The following is an 18,291-nucleotide window of genomic DNA, read 5'->3' on the forward strand; positions in this document are numbered from 1 at the left end:
TGAATAAAACTGTCTTGAGGTCATTAATCACAAAGGAACAGGCCGTAAAATTTAAACACATAATCATACCTCTTCGAAACATTATTTTTACATGTACCACGAGCTCTTGCAGATTACCCACCGAGCGGGTTCAAATTTAGTTTATTGTTTCCTGTTTAAATCATATAATCTTTCCGAGCTCAGGAAGGAGATTTGAAGACATTATTTACATACCGTTAGTAAGCAAAGTGTGGTGAAACCAAAGAGAAAATAAAAGTAATGGAACTTCTCATTAAACACGTTTAAGCAGTGTTTAAAACTGTGATTGTGTTCTTCCATCTTAGAGTTCGCAGGGCCTTGCAAAGTTTGTTTTTCAAATTTTTTTTCACAATAAAGCAAACAATAAAGCAAACTCTAATGCATTTATTTGGATTTTGTTGTGATAGACTAGTACAAAGTTATGAAGTAACCTGAAGTGGAACTAAAATGATGCATGGTTACCCATTTTTTACCAACAAAATTCTAAAAATGTGTTACATTTACATATAATAAGCCCCCCTTTTATCTTATACCCATAAATCCAGTGCAAGCAAATGCCTTTGGTTGCACTTTGAATTGTCTAAGTACTGAAAAGTGCTTTATAAATAAACTTGCCTTGTCTTTAGAAGTTACCTAATTAGTAACCAGAGCCGTCTGTTTATAATGTAATCTGAGTATAAAGTCAGCTGCTCTCTAAAGGACTCAGAGGCTTGTTAGAGAACAATGGTTGAAAAACCGCATTATTAACAACAGGAAATACAGCAGACAGGTCGGAGGTAAAGTTGTGGATAACTTTAAAGCAGTTAGGTTATAAAACAATATCCTAAGCCTTGAACATTTCACAGAGCTCCTTCCTCCCACAATGTAATGTAATGCAGTAGAGGTATACCACTACTCCACACCTACAACATGAACAATCACCATGTCAGCATTGTCGACAGGACTACTCTTAGATTATGTTTTCTTAGAATTGTGGTTGAAAGAAAGTCGTTGCTGAAAGAAAACCACAAGATGTCCTCTGCAGTTTGCCACAAGTCACGTGGAGGACAAAGCAAACAGATGGAAGAGTGGATGGAGCAGAAGAATCTGGGAAGAAAACCAATCACAGGCTGCAAAACTCTTCAGCCTCTTCGTGGGTCTTGGTTCCAGTCGGACAGCAAAAGTCTAAACATACGACCAGTGCTACAAGAAAGTTGTTTAGATCAAGCCACATTCATCTGGTATAATGGCCTAGTTAAAGTCCATAAACCCAACCAAGCATTTAGCGAGACTGGAAAAGTCCTGCTCACCACCCAATCTGACTGAACTAGGGCTATTCTGCAAAGGAGACTGGGCCAAAATCTATGTTCAAAGCTGGTGGAGGACTCAGCAGGGCCGAACACAAATGCACTCCACACTCTTCAGAATATTATTTGTAGACATTTTAGAAAATGTTTCCTTTCACTTCACATTTATGCAGTGCTTTGTGTTTTTCTATTACATAAAATCTTACTAAAATACAACCATGTTTGTGCCTGTAATGCGGCAAAGTGTGAACGATTCAAAAGGGGAAGGAATACTTTTGCAAGGCACTGAATTAGGCATCATGGTTGCTTCATGCTGAAAGCTCTCCGAGTCATTCATTTAACACGTCCAATAATTATATATGTTTTCACGCTGGTGATGTCACTGAATTGATTGTAATCAGTTTTTTTTTTCTTTTTAGCATTTCCAAACATTAAGGGACTTAAAATGCTTTATTTATTGCTATATTAACCAGAGCAGACAAGATAAAACATATCACTCTTTTACCACGTTGCACCTTACAGGAAGTGTCTTACTCAGCTCAGCCACAGAGAGCTTTAAGGCTCTCACTCCTGAGTCCAAGTTCCTAGAAAACCGCTAAATTTCCCTCGTCCATCCTTGCCAGATGAGATTGAAAGGGCCTGCTGTGGCTCAACAGGTTCAGCCGCACAACATTACATGTTGGCTGTGAAGATGACTGAAGAAAAACGTTATGACAAGACTGAGTGCGGGACAAGGGTGACTGCCCCGAGCTTGTTTGTTAATGCATTTCGCTTTGACATGTGAGTTTAATCACTGGACCATCGACAGGCAGACCATGCAAACGGCAAGGCAGTTTGTTTATCGTAATCTGTGTTTGCTTGATGCTGCAGCGGGAAAAGAAAAAAAGAAACAGCAACAGACTTTGTTATTTTTCCATCTCATCCTCATTGCCCTCTGCAGAGGACGGCCTTCACACAGCAATGAAAGTTTATCAGTGCATGTGTTTCAAAGTCACTTTTCATCTCAGGCTCTCAAGTGCATTGTTAGACAGAGTCCAGTGTAGATGTCACCAGCCTCCTCCTCTTCCTCCTCTTCCTCCCAGCCTCCCGGAGCCTCATACCGGGTGAACAAACTGGTACACCAGTCTCTGGGACACGTCGGGTTTGCGGATGATGCCCTTTTTGTAGTACTGCCGAATGGAGCGGCTCAGCTTGTCGTAGTTCATGGCCGGTCGATTCTTTCTGAGTCCCCACAGCCTCGCCACGTGAGCCGAGTCTTCGATTTTAAAAATACCTGGAAGGAGAAATAGTGGCTTTAAAAAAAAAAAAAAAAACACACATGCATACAAGCAAAAAGTACAAAATTGTGGGAGATTACATTCATTTACTACCATCACTACTCAAACGCATCAGTTTAGTAGGAAAAGTACCAAAAATTTCTAGAGCAACTGTCCTGTAGTTTGGGTTTTGGGATATTATAGTTTTAAAGATCTGCAATAACATGGAAATAGTGTTAGTTTTTCGATTATTTGCATTTAAAATAAATAAGGAACAACACAGTTTGAGGTAGAAAACTGAAAGTTTTAAAATGTAGATGTAATTCACTGTAAAAGTACTATATTACCCTTTTGTTTTCAACTATTTTACTTTTAGAAAAAAATAAATCTTGCTATTATTGGCTCCATACTGGAAAAAAAATATATGGGGGTTTGCATGGGGATGGGTGGGGTTTGGCAAATTTAGTGCAAGCTTACTATGATCGGAATACTACGTGAAGGAAAAGTATAAAGAAAAGTACATCCTGTGTGCACATAAACAGCAGGGTTTAGTCACTTAAGTTTTTAAAGACTTGCCCATCCTTGTATGTTGCTCATCGATAAAGGATTTATTATTTTTTAATTTATTTATGATAACATATAAGCAACAGCAATATTAAAGGAGCAATAAGTAAGAAATAATTCTCATTTTTCACCCAGGTTGGAAGTAACATTCCCTATAAACACTCGTTCCTCTCCATCAACAATGTCTTTATCACTGGCGCACTCTCACAAACACTTACAGATGCTTACAGATTCACTTCTATAAAGAAAATCCGTATTATTATCTTCAGCTGTCACTATATACATGTCGTTTTAAATAATACTGTATAGTCTTCAGTGATGATATCAAGACGTTAGTTGTTTGTATCTGTAATACTTTGTAGGCTGGTTCTGCTGTTCTTTTTATATCTCTCTTTGCAGGTGTAGAAGCAGACTCAGAGGATGTTATATTGCTCTCTCCCTTTTCTCTCTTCTTTCTCTTTCACATTTTCTCCCCTTCGCCATTTTGTCTCGTCTGTTTCTCTCCCATTTTTTTCCTCTTCTACCTTCCCGTTTCAGTGTCCATTGAACAATAAAGCTTCTTGCATATATAAATCAAGCGGAGCACTGTGGTGAAAGCAGTAAGGCTCCACTTGTGAAAGTAAAATCTGTTGGGCTCCTTTTGGCATTAAGACAACAATTCGTATTGCCACATTCCCAGACAGGACACACACACAAAAAAAGACAATGTCTTAATCAAGTTTTTCTCCTTTGAAACCCAGAGGTACGGTCCAGAATTACTTTGGCGCAGGGTGCAGCCCGTGTTTACTTCCTGGTTCCTGAGCCAATCATGTAAGGGTTCTCAGGGTTCCCAAAACAGAGCGCAGCATTTGGTATTTTATTTTGGCAAAAGAACAGCAGCCTGCAAACATGGAAGCCAGTAAGAGAAGCGGACCAGAACTGGTACAGAATACAACCTTATATATCTATCCTGTGGAAGTAAAAATTCAGAGGAGTTTCACAGCAGATACGGACCGTTTAGGAACTGTTGTCCATGGCAGGCCGCGTGTATGTGTTGTTCCTATTTGAAACACTATAGGTGTCATTATTACTTATTGCTCCTTTAAGATAATAAAACAATAAAAAAAAACACCAAAAAGACCCCTACCTACAACGTTGTTCAATCTAAATAGCAGCCAAACAGCAACAATCAACCAACGGGTCATAATATTTTAAAGTAATAACACAATGGAGACTTATTTTGCCACATTTTTAACTTGCTGCAGAAACTGGTTGCCCTGCAACAGGGAAAACAGTGGAGACTGCTAACCGAGTTCATTTCATTTATCTCCTCCTCGAACAGATCTTTAGTATACATCATTTATTTTCAACTCTTAAAAATGGCTCTTTGCTTCTTTCTTCTGAGTCGCAATATTTTGTACCAACTGCAAACGGAGGCTGGCTGACAGCCCGCAACATTTTGCACTCATCCTATTCAGTGCGCTTTAGAATACAATTACTAAAAATGCCAGGAGAGGTCGTGTTGCACCTTTTTCTTTATTCAGCCAGCGTATGCAGCGGCCATAGTTGTGAGGTTTGAGCAGGAGCTCTCGGAGGAACTGCCACAGATGAATCGGTTGACCTGAGCAAGATGAATCCGCCTCGGACCACAGCTCCTCGCTGCCTGTACACAACAAAACAGAGACGCGTGCTCCTTCAGGTTCATGATATTAGCAAACCGCACTCTCACAAAGACATCACTTGAAAAACGCACAATGTAAAAGTCAAAATGGTGAAATTCATTTAACTGAAAATTGAAGCAAACGGTTTTTCTGCGAAGTGAGTGATAAAAAAAAACCTGCACTGGAGAACGGTTTTAGCCTAATCCTCGCTGTCTTAACGTAGCTTTCATTGAGGCTAGGTAATGTCTCACCTGTAGTTTTGGTGTCTGCAGCTGAACACTTCTCTTTCATCCAGGCAGCTGGAGATAAGAGTGACAGACAGACAGTCAGTCAGAAGAAAAGAAACCTTTTAGGGCCCTTTGGCTGCAGCAGCAGGCTGTTTGTGGTGTGCTGAATTAATAAGTGCATCATGTACCTGACTTCCATATATCCAGGTGAGCGTACAGTGTGTCTCCGCACAGCGGGGAGCGCTGCCGAAACTCTTCCTCGCTCATGGCGCACAGGTCCTTCCCTGTCAGCTCCTGGAAGGCTTTTCCTGCGTGGGGCAACCTGTACAGGTGTTCAGTCCACAGCATCCACTTCTGGACATTTCCCGTGTTCCACTCCGTAGGGTCTGTGGGAAGGAACGACATATAAGAAAACTCCCACCGACCATTAAACTCAGGTAGCCTGCCAGAAATACGACGGTTGGCGCGAGATCCGACTCGCACAAAGCCATTTTCAACTTTACGTTCTCTGGATGTTGTCACACACAACGCAAAGTACATAAAGTTGTTATCTTTATTTATTTTTTTTTATGTCGCTTCAGTTCTAATCAGGAGAACAGATGACAGGGGATCACGGAGGTTTATAACAGCCAGAAGCAATACAATGCACAAAAGCGCTTCGTCTGTTTGCTCTCCAAGCCGGCGAGACCTCGCCCTTAAGACTGTGTACACGGCTTGCTGGCAGGAGAGAATCATCACTGTCTCAATGCGGGGAAACTTGTTCAAAAGGTCAGGATTAAACAGATCCTGGAGCGGGCAAACACGAGTTTGCGTCAGTAAGGATACGATTGGGGAACATCTGTCATCTTGGCTGCGGTGTTTACACAAAAAAAAAATGTGTTGATTGTGGGGAGTAAGATTTGGTCTTAATATTCCTTTATGTGCAAACAGTGAGCAACACTCGTTTTTCTTTGCCGTCCGAACGCGTCAAAGCTCCTGAAAAGTGCAGCGGCAGGTGTTGTGGTGGCGAGCAGCCTACCTGGAGTGATGTTGAGCAGCTTGCAGGCTGTCTCGATGTCCTTCAGCACCTCTCCCACAACCATGCTCTGCACCTGCTCCAGAGAGCGGTCCTCCATCTGGCCCTCCAGCCCAGGGGAGAGTCCGTGCTCCTGGCTGTCAATGACGGGGCACTGCTCGGGCTCCTCCCGGCTCTCCATGCGGTTCGTGGGGGCGGCCAGCGCGGGCGACCCCTCCGACACTTTCACCACCCAGGTGGCGTCTTCAGTGAGGAGCATGTCGTAGCAGGAGAGGTAGAGGCCTGGCACACCGCGCTCCAGCACCTCTATGTTGGGTTTGATGTCAACCGTGTCCCACGGGTCTTCGGAGCATCGGTTTCGCTCCAGGAGGACGAGGGAGTCCTCCATCATCCCAATCCGGGACACAAAGTCAGCGCTCTCTGGTAAACCGCTCGCTGGATTCGACATCTGCGGAGAAAGACGGAGAAGCCGCATCATATAACATGATCTAAAGGCCATTAAAGCATCCGAATGGCCTAAAAAAAATGCCAAAAGTAACACCAGAAAGCTCATTAGCGTAAATATAGCCCTAATATCTGCAGCTTGTGAGAGCTCGGTATTACCGTATCAATTTTGTCCCTTATTCCAGGTTCTCTAGCTGCTAAATAAGGCAACTAGTCTTCCAGAAACTCCATCGTGTGTAACATGAGGAGCTGATGTGAGTTGTGCTCGTTCCTCCTTTATAGCAACCCCAAAGTCAAAAGGAGACATGGGGGAAATAAACCTCAAGGGAGAGTTGAGAGACACCAGCCCCCCCGGCAGACATAAGGCAAAATGGATTTAACTGAGTCGCTTATTTGTGGGTCAGTGGCCCAGAATGGTTCTCAACTTGGGGGTGGATGACTTGTATTGAGACCTGAGTCAGCCCTGCCGCCAGTTTCGGGCTTTCAAGGTGCCGTCTCCGCAGCCCTCTGTCTCCAGAGTCAGCTGGAGAGATTTTAATCAAAAAGAAGTTAGATAACAAAGACAGGAACGTGCACCAAATGTGCCCCAAACCATGCGTTGGCAAAAAAAACAAAAAACAAAACTACTTCACTCTCCAGTGAAGTCATGACCGATGGGTGTGGGGTCCTTCCTAACCGGAGATTGTCATCGAGGGTGAACATTCGCCTGCGTAACTCGCACCAAAAGCGTAATCTTGCATATGGCACCAATAATTTGTACCTGCCACAGCTGGCATATGGGAAGCAACACTGCTGCCACACACCAGGTTATCAGCGATTGTGGCCGAGGTGGCAGTAAAGGAAGTGTGTCTCCACTGAGCACATGTTCGGTGGATTCAGGGCTTGATTCATCACAGGGCAAACAATTAAAGTCTCATAAAGCCTGCAAAATAACAGAATGCGCACAGTTAGGCCAAGTGCAACTTTAGAAATGAGCCTTGAATGAATTCAAGGGACATTATTTAGGTCATTTTAATTTAGATTTTTTTTTTCTTATAAAAAGATTCTATGACTGCACGATCACCTAGAACGGCAAGGAACCGAGGTCTCCAAAGTTAAATTAAGTTATCAGTCCAATATTCCTGAAGGATTCCTCTTTCAGGCTTTGCTCCTTAACCCCCTCCCAATATAAGATCCCCCTCCCTGGTCTGTCTTTTATCTCCAAACTTCGGGTAAACTCCAACCCATCCTCCCCTCTCCTCCATCAGGAGCGAGATTAAACGCCTCTGGTATCCCAGCCTGCTGCGGCGTGTCAACGCTGCTGTGCAACAGCTTGCCCTAAACCCATTAGCCAAGCAAATTTAGCCATATTACCTTCTTCCAGAAAGGAAGAGCGGACACAGGAAAAAAAAAAAAAAAGACACAAACTCACACCCCCTGGGGAGAGGGGGATTAAGACCCTGACTGATCTCCAAATGAGTTTGGTCAAGACGCTGATATTCATTTCAGGGGCTTTAGAGCTTGCTCCATTTACTGCACAAAGAAAAGAACTCCTTCCTGGGAAGCTGATGCGTTTTCACCATCATAGGTTTCAATTTGTTTCCTACGGCCTTCAAAAGTCATTTATTGCAAAAAAAAAAAAAAAAAAAAGCGCTCCGTTGTGAGTTGGACGAAAATTCGAGAACGGGCAAAAGAGGGAACTTTTGAGGCCGAAAAATGTAAATCCCTGAGTTCCGCTTCCTCCTGGTGTGAAGGTGTTTGCAGACCTGAGGAACTAGCTGGTCTTTAAATGACCCAGTGAGCCGATACATCATTGCCGCTAAACAATTATGGGACCAAATGTGAGACAAAAATGTATGAATTAATGTTATTGAGTAGGCATGACAACAAACAAAAAGCGCGGCTTTGTTTGACAGGGCTTCTCGGACATAAATGTGGTGAATGACATCTGAGACCGTGGATCAGATGGTGAAGACCATGTTGGCAGAGCGCTCTGCTGGTGTCGTTTTCGTCTGCAGTTGAGAAAAGGAGTGTGTACAGCCAGGCGTGACTGCTTGCATCGTGAAGGGAGATTTCTTTTTTTTTTTTTTCCCCGCCTTCTTGTTGTTCATCATGGGAATCTTGAGCCAACTAAGGAAGTTTTTTTTTTGTTTTTTTTTTGCTGGGAACAAGGCTGAACACTGCAAAAAGAGAACTAAAAGTAGGTAAACTTTTCTTTAAATGAGTGCATCTGTCCATGGAATGAGTATTTTGACCCCTAAAATAAGATAATTAGATATTCTGCACTTCAAAAAGGATGGTGGCGATGAGTTGTTCCTATTTTAAGTGCAAAAATCTCATTCAATTGGCAGATAATTTTATTTGCCTACTCAAATCAAGGACAAATACGCTCATATCAAGAAAATGTTACTCACTTATAGTTCCCTCTTTGCAGCGAAGGAGAGCCCTTCACCTCGCTGGCTGGATTTACCAATTTAGATTATCTTTATGGCAACACTAAGAAATGCAGGTGCTCAGTTCACATTGTAAAGAAAGTTCAGGCATTACACTTGTCTGTTTATGGGTATTTACTTATTTTATGAATGACAGCTCGGGACACGTTCTCCATTAACTGTAGAGCCTGGTCCATATCTCATGTTCAGACCATATCAAATCAAATGTTTTTTTTTTGTCCTATCTGTGCATCAGCATTAGCTTCCATCATATCCTATCCCCAACCCTCATGTGGGTTGTGTTAACTGACAACGGAGATGATGGCGCACAGCATGAATCATTCCTGCAGTCTGGCCAGCAGGCCTTGGGCCAACATCGTTTTAGCTGCTCTTAATTAATACCGCCAAAGGATTGTATTTGTACTAAAAGGCAATTAAGCCTTTAAACCTGCACTGGTAGATGAAGAAACAAACCTGTCACTCGTAAAGATGGACGAGGGAACGGTAGTTATGTCACCCCAAGGCTTTGAAGCCTGATAACAAGGGCTAATTGTCAGGAGTGACTCAAAATTATAATTGTTTTTATCACAAACGTCTCCATTAGTAATTGATTTAAAAAATACACCTGCTGCTGTTGCCTGCCCTCAAGGTTCATCCCCATTTCTTTCCAGTTTCCATGAAGGGTGCATCATGCGGCCTCCTCTCTACTTTTTTCCTGTTGCTGTAGGTTCTGACTGAGGCCGCAGCTTCCAGAGTATGACGCCGGAAGTAACGGCAAAACATTTTGCTGAAAGTACCTCTGTTGCAGCTGTTCGTGGCTACCTGACTGGTAGCTTCAGCAGGTAGGCGTCAGACGTGCAAGTAAACTGAAATTATCCCCGCGGCTCTATTTTATCTCCTGTTATTCCAACAGACGAAGATCAAGACCAACTTTGGAACAAGAATCTAAAGTCAAAGCGACCGCGGAAACGCCTTTTCTCTTTGTGGACAAAAGCCCAGGGAGGAAAGGAACACCGCAGTTGGGCAACTGTCCACCAAAGAAGAAACGTCAGCGTCTGAAAAAGATTAACAGCGCTGTTGGGAGCAGATTAGGCTGGATTTTAGGTTTCAGGAATAATAAACTAGGCCGTTACTCTCTTCAATGATGGGTTATAACTCATCATTGCATGACATCCCAGCCTGTAAATCCCTGACCACATTCTCAACCTACAGCAGAAAACTGATTCCTAGAAACAGTCAAAAACTCAAGTTCTCTCCTCAGATAAAAGAAAAATGCAAAAAGTAAAATCCAATAAACATAAAGTATATCTTTAATTTTGTCATATTGCAAATGTCTAGCTACAAAATTGCTCTTGTCCCAAAATACATGAGCAACCCATGATATTTCCTCTTTCTGACAATGGCACTAGAACCCAGGTTCGGTGACCCGACTAAAAAAAATATAAAATTAAATTAATGTAAAAATGTGGGCTTAATGAAAATACCGTCTTGATGGTTGTCATTTGTTTTCAAAAGGTACTTTTAAGCTGACAAGCGAGCCTCAATGGAACACATTTTCTAATTTATTAAATATAACTGTATAGTTCATACAAAGCATCGTGGATTTACAGAAAGGAGATGAAATTTTGTTTATTTTTTAATGCAGTAGTGCAATGGTCCTAATCCAGTTTTTATCTGTCATTGTCCTTATAATTGCATAAAACCACAGAAATTACATACTATATATTGATTGTTAAGACCGTAGGCCTATGAGATGATTACAAATTTTATTAAAAATCAAAAGGTCTGCATTTATAGTTGCTTTTATGCCTATTCCCTTGTACACCAATCCTCTGGCAGCTAAAAAGAGATGAAATTATCATGTTATCTTTCACCGCAGACAAAAACAGCTGCAAGGGGAACTTTTGAGCTTCTTAAACTTGCACAATAAAGTGCTTACCTTTATGAAGAGGTAAAGCTGGCTAATTTCCTAAATAAATAAATACAGCTTGAGTCACTTCTCTTTTAAATGGTAATGTTACAGAGGAGAATCAAAAAGGCAAACATAAAATACTTAGGTTCGAGGTTTGGCCTGTGTCTTCTTACCTCAGCGAAGATGCTCTGACGGAAGAAAAAGCTTCCCCGGCTGGTTGCAGATGTGGCTCTCTAACTTAAGAACGAAAGGTGAAGCTGAGAGCGGCCACTCCACGGTCTATTTTCCCTTGATGACTGATGCTGAGCCCCGGGCTGAGGCCTGGGATCCCCCCCAACGGGCTTTTTTTGGCACAATTTCAATTACCTGAAAGAAACAGCCTAAAGCACAACAGCAAACTAAACCTCAAGTGAAAGCACCTGCTGGGGGTGTGTACCAAGTGAAAGGGAGCGAGGACAAGTGACTGGGTGACTGAGTGCAAAGGAATTCCGGCCCCATTGACTGCAATTTATATTTATAAGGCCGTTGTGTTTACTTACGCACACACAAGCCGGTACGTGTGTGTGTGTGTGTGTGCGTGCATGCGTGCGTGCGTGCACGTCTTTCTGTGCATGCAAGCGCCGAGTTTCCTCCTAAATTAGTTTAGTAGTTGATCTGAGAGCTTAAGTGAGAATATTTAAAGAGACTTCCTAAGTGTTGCAGATGAATGCCTTGTTTTCAAAGTGAATACGCACGCCTACACTACAAAACCAGATCTAAAAATAAGCAAAATGTTCTTAAAATTTGTGTTTTTGTCCTAGATTTGAGCAGGTAAATAATATTATTTGCCAATGGAATGAGTATTTTGAAACCTAAAATAAGATAATTAGACATCCTGCACTTGAAATAAGATGGAGATGAGTTGTTCCTATTTTAAGTGCAAAAGTCTTATTCCATAGGCAGATCATCTTATTTACCTGCTCAAATCAAGGACAGATACTCTCATTTTAAGAAAATATTACTAATTTTAAGTTCTGTTTTTGCAGTGTAAATTTACTTCCAAGATGTTTTATTTTTATTTTGGATATTTTCCTTTGACCGCCTATTCTACTTCACTGTTACATTTTAAAACATCCAATACTTGAAACAGGCTTAAATCGGACGTTCGCTCAGTTTTTTTTTTTTTTTTTTTTCTGAAAAATATATCCAGGAGTCTGTCAGTTCTGGCAGCTCGTACTTCAGCTCAGCGAATCATTTTCTGTGAGGTGGGTTGAGCTTATAAGTCATGTCACGCAAAGGCTGATGGGATTCCTTATGGCTCGTTAGCCCCAGTGAGGGGCATCGCGAGCTCCCTATGCTAAAGGAACTATGACAGGAAGCATGCAGGCTCCTTTTCCTACCTCCTTCCCTCCTGACTGCACTATTCAGACAGCACTTATCACAGTGAACGCTGACGCATTTCTGCTTTGGCTAAAGAGTATTTACCAATTACACTTTTTCGGACGTAGCCATTGATTTACATCTGATTTATACGTAAGGAGGATGGGTTTTCAGGTGCTCAAAAAAAGCAGAGCTGCAGCTGCAGGTTGCTTAAGTGCAAGCCGCCAGAACTGACAAAAAGTCCAGGATAGGCGTTGAAATGATGAAACGGAGCGAAAAGTCTGGTTGTCTCTTATTTAAAACTGTTTGATGTTGCGATGAATCGGATAACTGAGAATTTACACAGGCATACATTTCTCTCTTTTTTTATATTCGCTGATAAAAATAGATCTTTGTGGTGACCGTAGCAATGAAGAATAGTGGGAACCCTAATGTGTGTGGTTGTGTTTAAATTGTTAGAATTTTCTACATTCCCTTATTTCAAACAAATTGTGATTGCATTTTAAATTTGTGCTTGCATCAGTCTTCGCAAACTGTTCTTTATCCCCTTTCATACAAAGCGTGTTATGTTGGTCCCTGCAGGGCATGAAATACACACAGTGCCTTTCAAAAATATCAATACTCTTTTTCACATTTTGTCACATAAAAACCACAAACTAAAATGCGTGAGATATTTTATGCACAAGATCGACAAAAAGTAGCACAACTTGCCAGCTTTTCCCATGTAGAGAAATGCTTGTCAATTTTCTTTTTCTTTCTTTCTTTCTTTCTTTCTTTCTTTCTTTCTTTCTTTCTTTTGCAAAGGTCAAGCCCCATCAGATTTGATAGGTAGCATCTGAAAACAGCACTTTTAATTCAATATTATATATATATATATATATATATATATATATATATATATATATATATATATATATATATATATATATATAAGCTGAGGTTCTTCCAGGTTTTCCCCGGGTTCTAATTTACCCTTTAGCTCTGACCACTTTCCTTGTGCCTGATAGGTGCCCCCCCCCCCCCCCCCCCACAGCATAATGCTGCCACTGTCTCACTGCCATCGGTACTTTTTGTTTAAAGCGATGCGTAGTCTATACTTATTCTGCCTGAATCTTACATGTAGGTCAAAAAAGTTCAGTCTTGGTTTGTTCCCATCAGAACTTCTTCTCCACTGTGTTTGCTCTATCTTCTACATGGTTTGTAACAACTTACCAGTGTTCAGATTTTTTATTTGTGAAGAATTTTGAAAATCACACACAGTATATCGCAGTATATTCTCTTTCACAGGTGTTTCCAAATTTCAAATGTTCCTAATTTTAGGCTACGTTCTGATCTGGATTCAGGACTTTCTGGGATATTCTTTATTCAGCTTTAATAAAATTTAGCATCTCACCAAAACATGATGAATAGACCTTGAACAGTTTATGCGTGACTTACATTTAACATCAGATGACAGGACCTTTTCAGCAATATTGCAACTCTGCCGAAGCAACCCTTTAACATTGTTACATAGTCTGGTCTAACCAGTTCCTGAGACTTGATGTAATTTGATATGTCTTCTGGCTGTCTTGTAGTACTTTGGAACAGATCCAGACAATATTCCCTCAGATCTCGAACTATCTTTAGATGATGCAAGGAATCTGGAGCCGTCAGTCTTTTTCACAACTTTTTCATCCCCGTCTGTGCATGCAGAAAATTAATATTATTAGTGGTTGCTTTATCCCCTAGGTTAACAATGTGTTTGTCACCGCAGATTCAACATGTCTTAACATCTGGAGCATGTCTTGCCTTGCTACTTTCTTTGGGATGCAAATGTTCTGCTCACTTGCCGAATTACACAATTATGCAAATTGTTTACCATGATTTGCATAAGAGATTGATGTCAAAGGAATGTTTGGTGTGATTGTGCGGAGTAGTCATGAGGGGTCAGATTCTCACCTGAACAGACAGAATAATCTCAGTTTAGACAGTCAGAGATATTAAAACAAGCCTTTAGAGATTAATACATGAAAAATTAAGCAAATCTATCATTCCAAGTCTTCTAGTCTTCCAATTTGGTTCTATTTCCTAATGAATTGGCTAAATTTTCATCGGTATTTTTTCAAGTCAGCCATTCTATGGCTGAACCAAGGCTGGTGCTAAAGCCAGTTCATAACTACTCCTATTAAAATCACCAGAGCAACTTTTTTTTTCCACAGTAAAAGGTCCGACACAGAGGCAAGTTTTCAACTAAACTGTCTCTTTGAGTAAATGTTTGCAGCTTGGAGGCCTCTTATCTGTACTGTGTTTGTTTTGCTATCACTGGAAATAAGCATCTTATTAATTTCCTTGTTCTATAACAAATGGTGTATTGTACTGCTTTTTAACAGCACATTCATGTTTATATCTGATGACGTTTATATACAAGTTTAACTGAATGAATAGGAACATTGTTAAAAGTTTATTTTTTAAAATCTGTTTCTCCAAAACTTTTAATAGGGCATAGAACCAGTAAAAAAAAATTAAGACAGAAATGAGGGCTTACTAAAAATTATGCAACTGCACTGTAAAATATATATATCCAAATGTGGTTAGGATCGTTTTGCATGCATTATTGCATTAATACAGTGTATTATTAAGTTGATGACCATGTGGTTCTGCTGAGCATTACGCAATGCTGCATTGTCGGCTCTGATGTTTCTCGTCTTCGCTCCACAGCGTCGCTGTGGGGTTCGGTTCAGGCAAGTCTTCTTGCCAGCCTCAGGGATAGCATCACCAAACCAGGTACTAGTGTTTTTGGCAGTGTGGGAAGGTGCCAAGTCCAGCTGGAAAATGAAATCAGCATTTTCATAAAGTTTATCCCCAGATGGAAGCAAGTGCTCTAAAATTTCCAGGCAGACGGCTACTTTTGACTTTATAAAACATGGTGGACCAGGACCAGCAGGTAAGTCAATCTCAGGGTACCTTAATGTACTTTAAACACTGCTGCTATACCTGGTATTGGTGCACATTTTTATCACATTTTTCCTTCCACTCAACTTTCCGTTATAAAACCTACATAACAGCCACTGTGAACAGCCAGGAGATTTAACAGTGACCTGTTGTGGCTACAACTCCCTGTGAGGGATGTCGGGTATTGGTGGAGACTTAAAATCTGAATGGTAAGACACTGAATACTGGTCAGCCTACCCTTCACCAACAAACCAGGACCCCAAACTCCCCAGCCGAATGAAGTGATAGTTTATTGTTATCATAGCTGTACTTTTTATACTGATACCAATCTGAATTTCAAGGCCAAGGACTAAACTCACACCTGCTTCCAGAAATTCAGGCTTATTTTTACCGATTCGTCTACCACCGTGAGAAAACCACGGCACAATGTGTCCCATGTGTGAAAGTCTGAAATAGTCTGACTCAAAATATGTTGCATTTCTGTTGCTGAAGATAAAAGAAGCCCTCCAAAGATCCTCCACACTATTTCCCTGCGTGTTTTCATTCCATCCATGGTTCAGCCTCTGTCACTCAGCACGGTTAGTTTGCATAACAGATCATCAAAGTTACTACAGTCATAGCTTTGTTTATCTAAAACACTTCAAGCCTAGTTATCCTTTTATTCATTTCCCCCCCCACTGAGATAATCCACGAATGAATGGGGCATCTTGTATGAGCATCTGAATAGCAGCCAACCTGAAAGGTCAAAATACTACGATGGGCGTGTTACTTTTTGTGTGACTAATGCAGGTATGACACATTTTAATCCCAATATTTTGTGCCCCAAATTCATATTCAGCACCCAAACGCCTAACTACAAAGAAGATCAGCCAACTACAGAAGCAGAGAAAAAAAAAAAAAAAAGACTTGGATGGTCTCGAGTTATTATTTAAAATGTAAGCAGCCAAACTGTTTCCCTAAAATGTGAAAAAGTTTTATATGGAAAAGACAAAAATGCTTATTAGGCCTCAGAGTCTGGCAGATTAATTAGGACCTTTATTTTAAAGAAGACAAAAGAGGCTTTGTAGTAATGAGCCCTGAAAAAAAAACATATTGGCCAAAAAAAAAAAAAAAAAAACTCTTGTTTGCTTGGCACAGGGAATAACAGCACATCAGTCTCTATCTGACAAGGCACAAAGCAAACCTGTCAAGTATTATCCAAATGATTACAGAGATCAGACAAAACATTATGACCACTGACAGGTGACGTGAATAACGCTGATTATCACTTCATCGTGTCACCTGGTGGTGGCTGGGATGAAATGGGCAGTGAATTGTGAAGCAAATTACAGATTATTTTGTCTTCAAAGTTGACGTGTTAGAGGCAGGGGGAATGGACAAGCTTAACGATTTGAGCAAGTTTGACAAGGGCCAAACTCTGTTGGCTTGACAACCGGGTCAGAGTCGGAGCGTTTTTTGGGGCGTTCCTGATCTGCGCTGGTTAGTGTCTATTTTATAAAAATTTAAAAACAGTCCCGGGAAGGAACACTGTTGAATCAGCAAGGCTCACTGATAGACGTGAGAAGTGAAGGCTCCTTCATGAAGTGAGGACAAATACATCAGAACGTCATCACGGAACAATGGAAGAAGGGATCTTGGTCCGTTGACGCTTCACATGGATGGCCGGGTGTGTAGTTTACCCAGAGAACACACTGGCGGCAACAAGGCTTACAGTCACAGCGCCCCATATCTAAACTCACCTTCAAGCTGATCCTTGCCCTCTGATTGGAGCATTTCCAACTTTCCCTGGCCTACGATTGGCCCAGATGCACCCAGATGTGCTTACTCTAACTACAGCAACCTTTACACAAACACTGCATTTTGGCTACCTGCAGTTGTGTGAAAAAATTTTCGCCCACTTCCTGATTCCTTATGTTTTTGCATTATTTTCACACTTTAAGGTAGAGTTGGCAATTTTCTTCTGGAAATGTAGGTAAGAAACGCCCATGTCACTTTTTGAATAACAGCGCATGTGCAAGACTATCTTACCTGCTCCTCCGCTCCTCAGGGGGATGGCGTGAAAGAATCTCTCAAATACACTTTTGGTCTCATTACTTTCTTCTGAGGCCTTCCTCTTCTTCTCATCATCTTGTACGCGGTTTGCTTCTTGCGACTCTCAACCATTGACAGTGGAGTTACATGAGCACATCACAATGATGGGCATGTGGGACAACTAATAGATAAGGAGATACTACCCCCGGAAGTATAGTTTGTTCACTATACCTTTAAGAGTTTCAGAACATCAACAAATTTAAATATTAGTCAAACAAAAGTAAACAAAAATGCATTTTTTTTTTTAAAAAAGGCTGTTATTATTAAACCTACATGGCGCCGTGTGAAAAAGTAATACCCTCTGTTAAAACACGTATCGGTGGCTTATCACACCTGAGTTTACCTTCTCTAGCCACACCCAGGCATGGCTACTGCCACACCTGTTTCCAATCAAGAAATCAATTAAATAAGACCTGCCTGACAAAGTGATGCTACACATCATGCTGAGTTACGAAGAAATTCAGGGACAAATGAGAAAGAAGGTAATTAAGATCTTACAAAGCCATTTCTAAGGCTTTGGGACTCCAGCGACTCCATTGTAAGTTATTGGAAACATTTAATTGCAGTTTTTGCTGCTAAGGGCGGCCCAATTATTATTAGCTTTATGGTGAATCACTTTTTCACAGAGGGACATGTAGGGTTGGATTTTAATTCTGCCTTAATACTAAAAACCTTCATTTAAACACTGCATTTTGCGTTTACTTGTGTTGTCTTTGACTGATACTTAAAATTGATTGAGGCTCTGAAACACTTATGCGAGACAAACATGCAAAAAAAAAAAAAATTTCTAAATAAATTCAATAAGGAGGCAAACACCACTGTATATAATGTTGCAAACCAGGTACAGAGCCATCAGTGCTGTGATTTCTTTCAGCAGGACCATTACTCATGTCTCCTCTAAAAAATAGTTCAGGAAAGGTTTGAGGAGCGCAACAAGTTTGAGGTTCTGACTGATTAGATTTCATCTCCCAGATGTGTCCAGTGGAGCGTCTGCAGGATGGGCTGAAGAAACAAAACACAACTTGCAGGACTTTTCACATTCAGCACTTTGAATCCTCTTGTTACTGAAAAGTTCTTTAGTTGATCCTTTAAGGATCTGGAGTTCGGAAGTAAATGTCAGATACTACAACGCCCCTC

At 41.0% G+C, this 18,291-nt stretch overlaps 1 protein-coding gene across 2 annotated transcripts; it reads right to left on the reverse strand.

The window, feature by feature from the left end:
- Window positions 1-388: 388 nt before the first annotated feature.
- On the reverse strand, window positions 389-17,366 carry LOC105928030 (SAM pointed domain-containing Ets transcription factor). Of its 2 annotated transcripts, XM_036124731.1 has the most exons (7): window positions 17,092-17,365; window positions 10,947-11,153; window positions 6,010-6,454; window positions 5,180-5,377; window positions 5,016-5,063; window positions 4,632-4,766; window positions 389-2,577 (listed from the first exon to the last, which is right to left on the reverse strand). In XM_036124731.1, exons 3-7 carry the CDS (start codon window positions 6,452-6,454, stop codon window positions 2,399-2,401), a joined length of 1,005 nt encoding a protein of 334 aa, XP_035980624.1. In that variant the 5' UTR covers window positions 10,947-11,153; window positions 17,092-17,365; the 3' UTR covers window positions 389-2,398. The 2 variants fall into 2 exon arrangements, with proteins under 2 accessions (XP_035980624.1, XP_035980625.1); XM_036124732.1 differs by lacking the exon at window positions 10,947-11,153 and having other exon boundaries at window positions 17,092-17,366.
- Window positions 17,367-18,291: the final 925 nt, after the last annotated feature.

Source organism: Fundulus heteroclitus, chromosome 20, assembly GCF_011125445.2.
Source record: "Fundulus heteroclitus isolate FHET01 chromosome 20, MU-UCD_Fhet_4.1, whole genome shotgun sequence".
Lineage (NCBI taxonomy): Eukaryota > Metazoa > Chordata > Actinopteri > Cyprinodontiformes > Fundulidae > Fundulus > Fundulus heteroclitus.

What these genes read in the sequence shown, in the direction of transcription:
- LOC105928030 (XM_036124732.1), bottom strand. Translation starts at nt 6,454, where the DNA reads ATGTCGAATCCAGCGAGCGGTTTACCAGAGAGCGCTGACTTTGTGTCC. An exon ending in GCTGCTCAACATCACTCCAG is followed by an intron (nt 5,378 to 6,009) that starts GTAGGCTGCTCG and finishes TCCTTCCCACAG; the next exon opens with ACCCTACGGAGTGGAACACG. An exon ending in CCTGGATATATGGAAGTCAG is followed by an intron (nt 5,064 to 5,179) that starts GTACATGATGCA and finishes TCTTATCTCCAG; the next exon opens with CTGCCTGGATGAAAGAGAAG.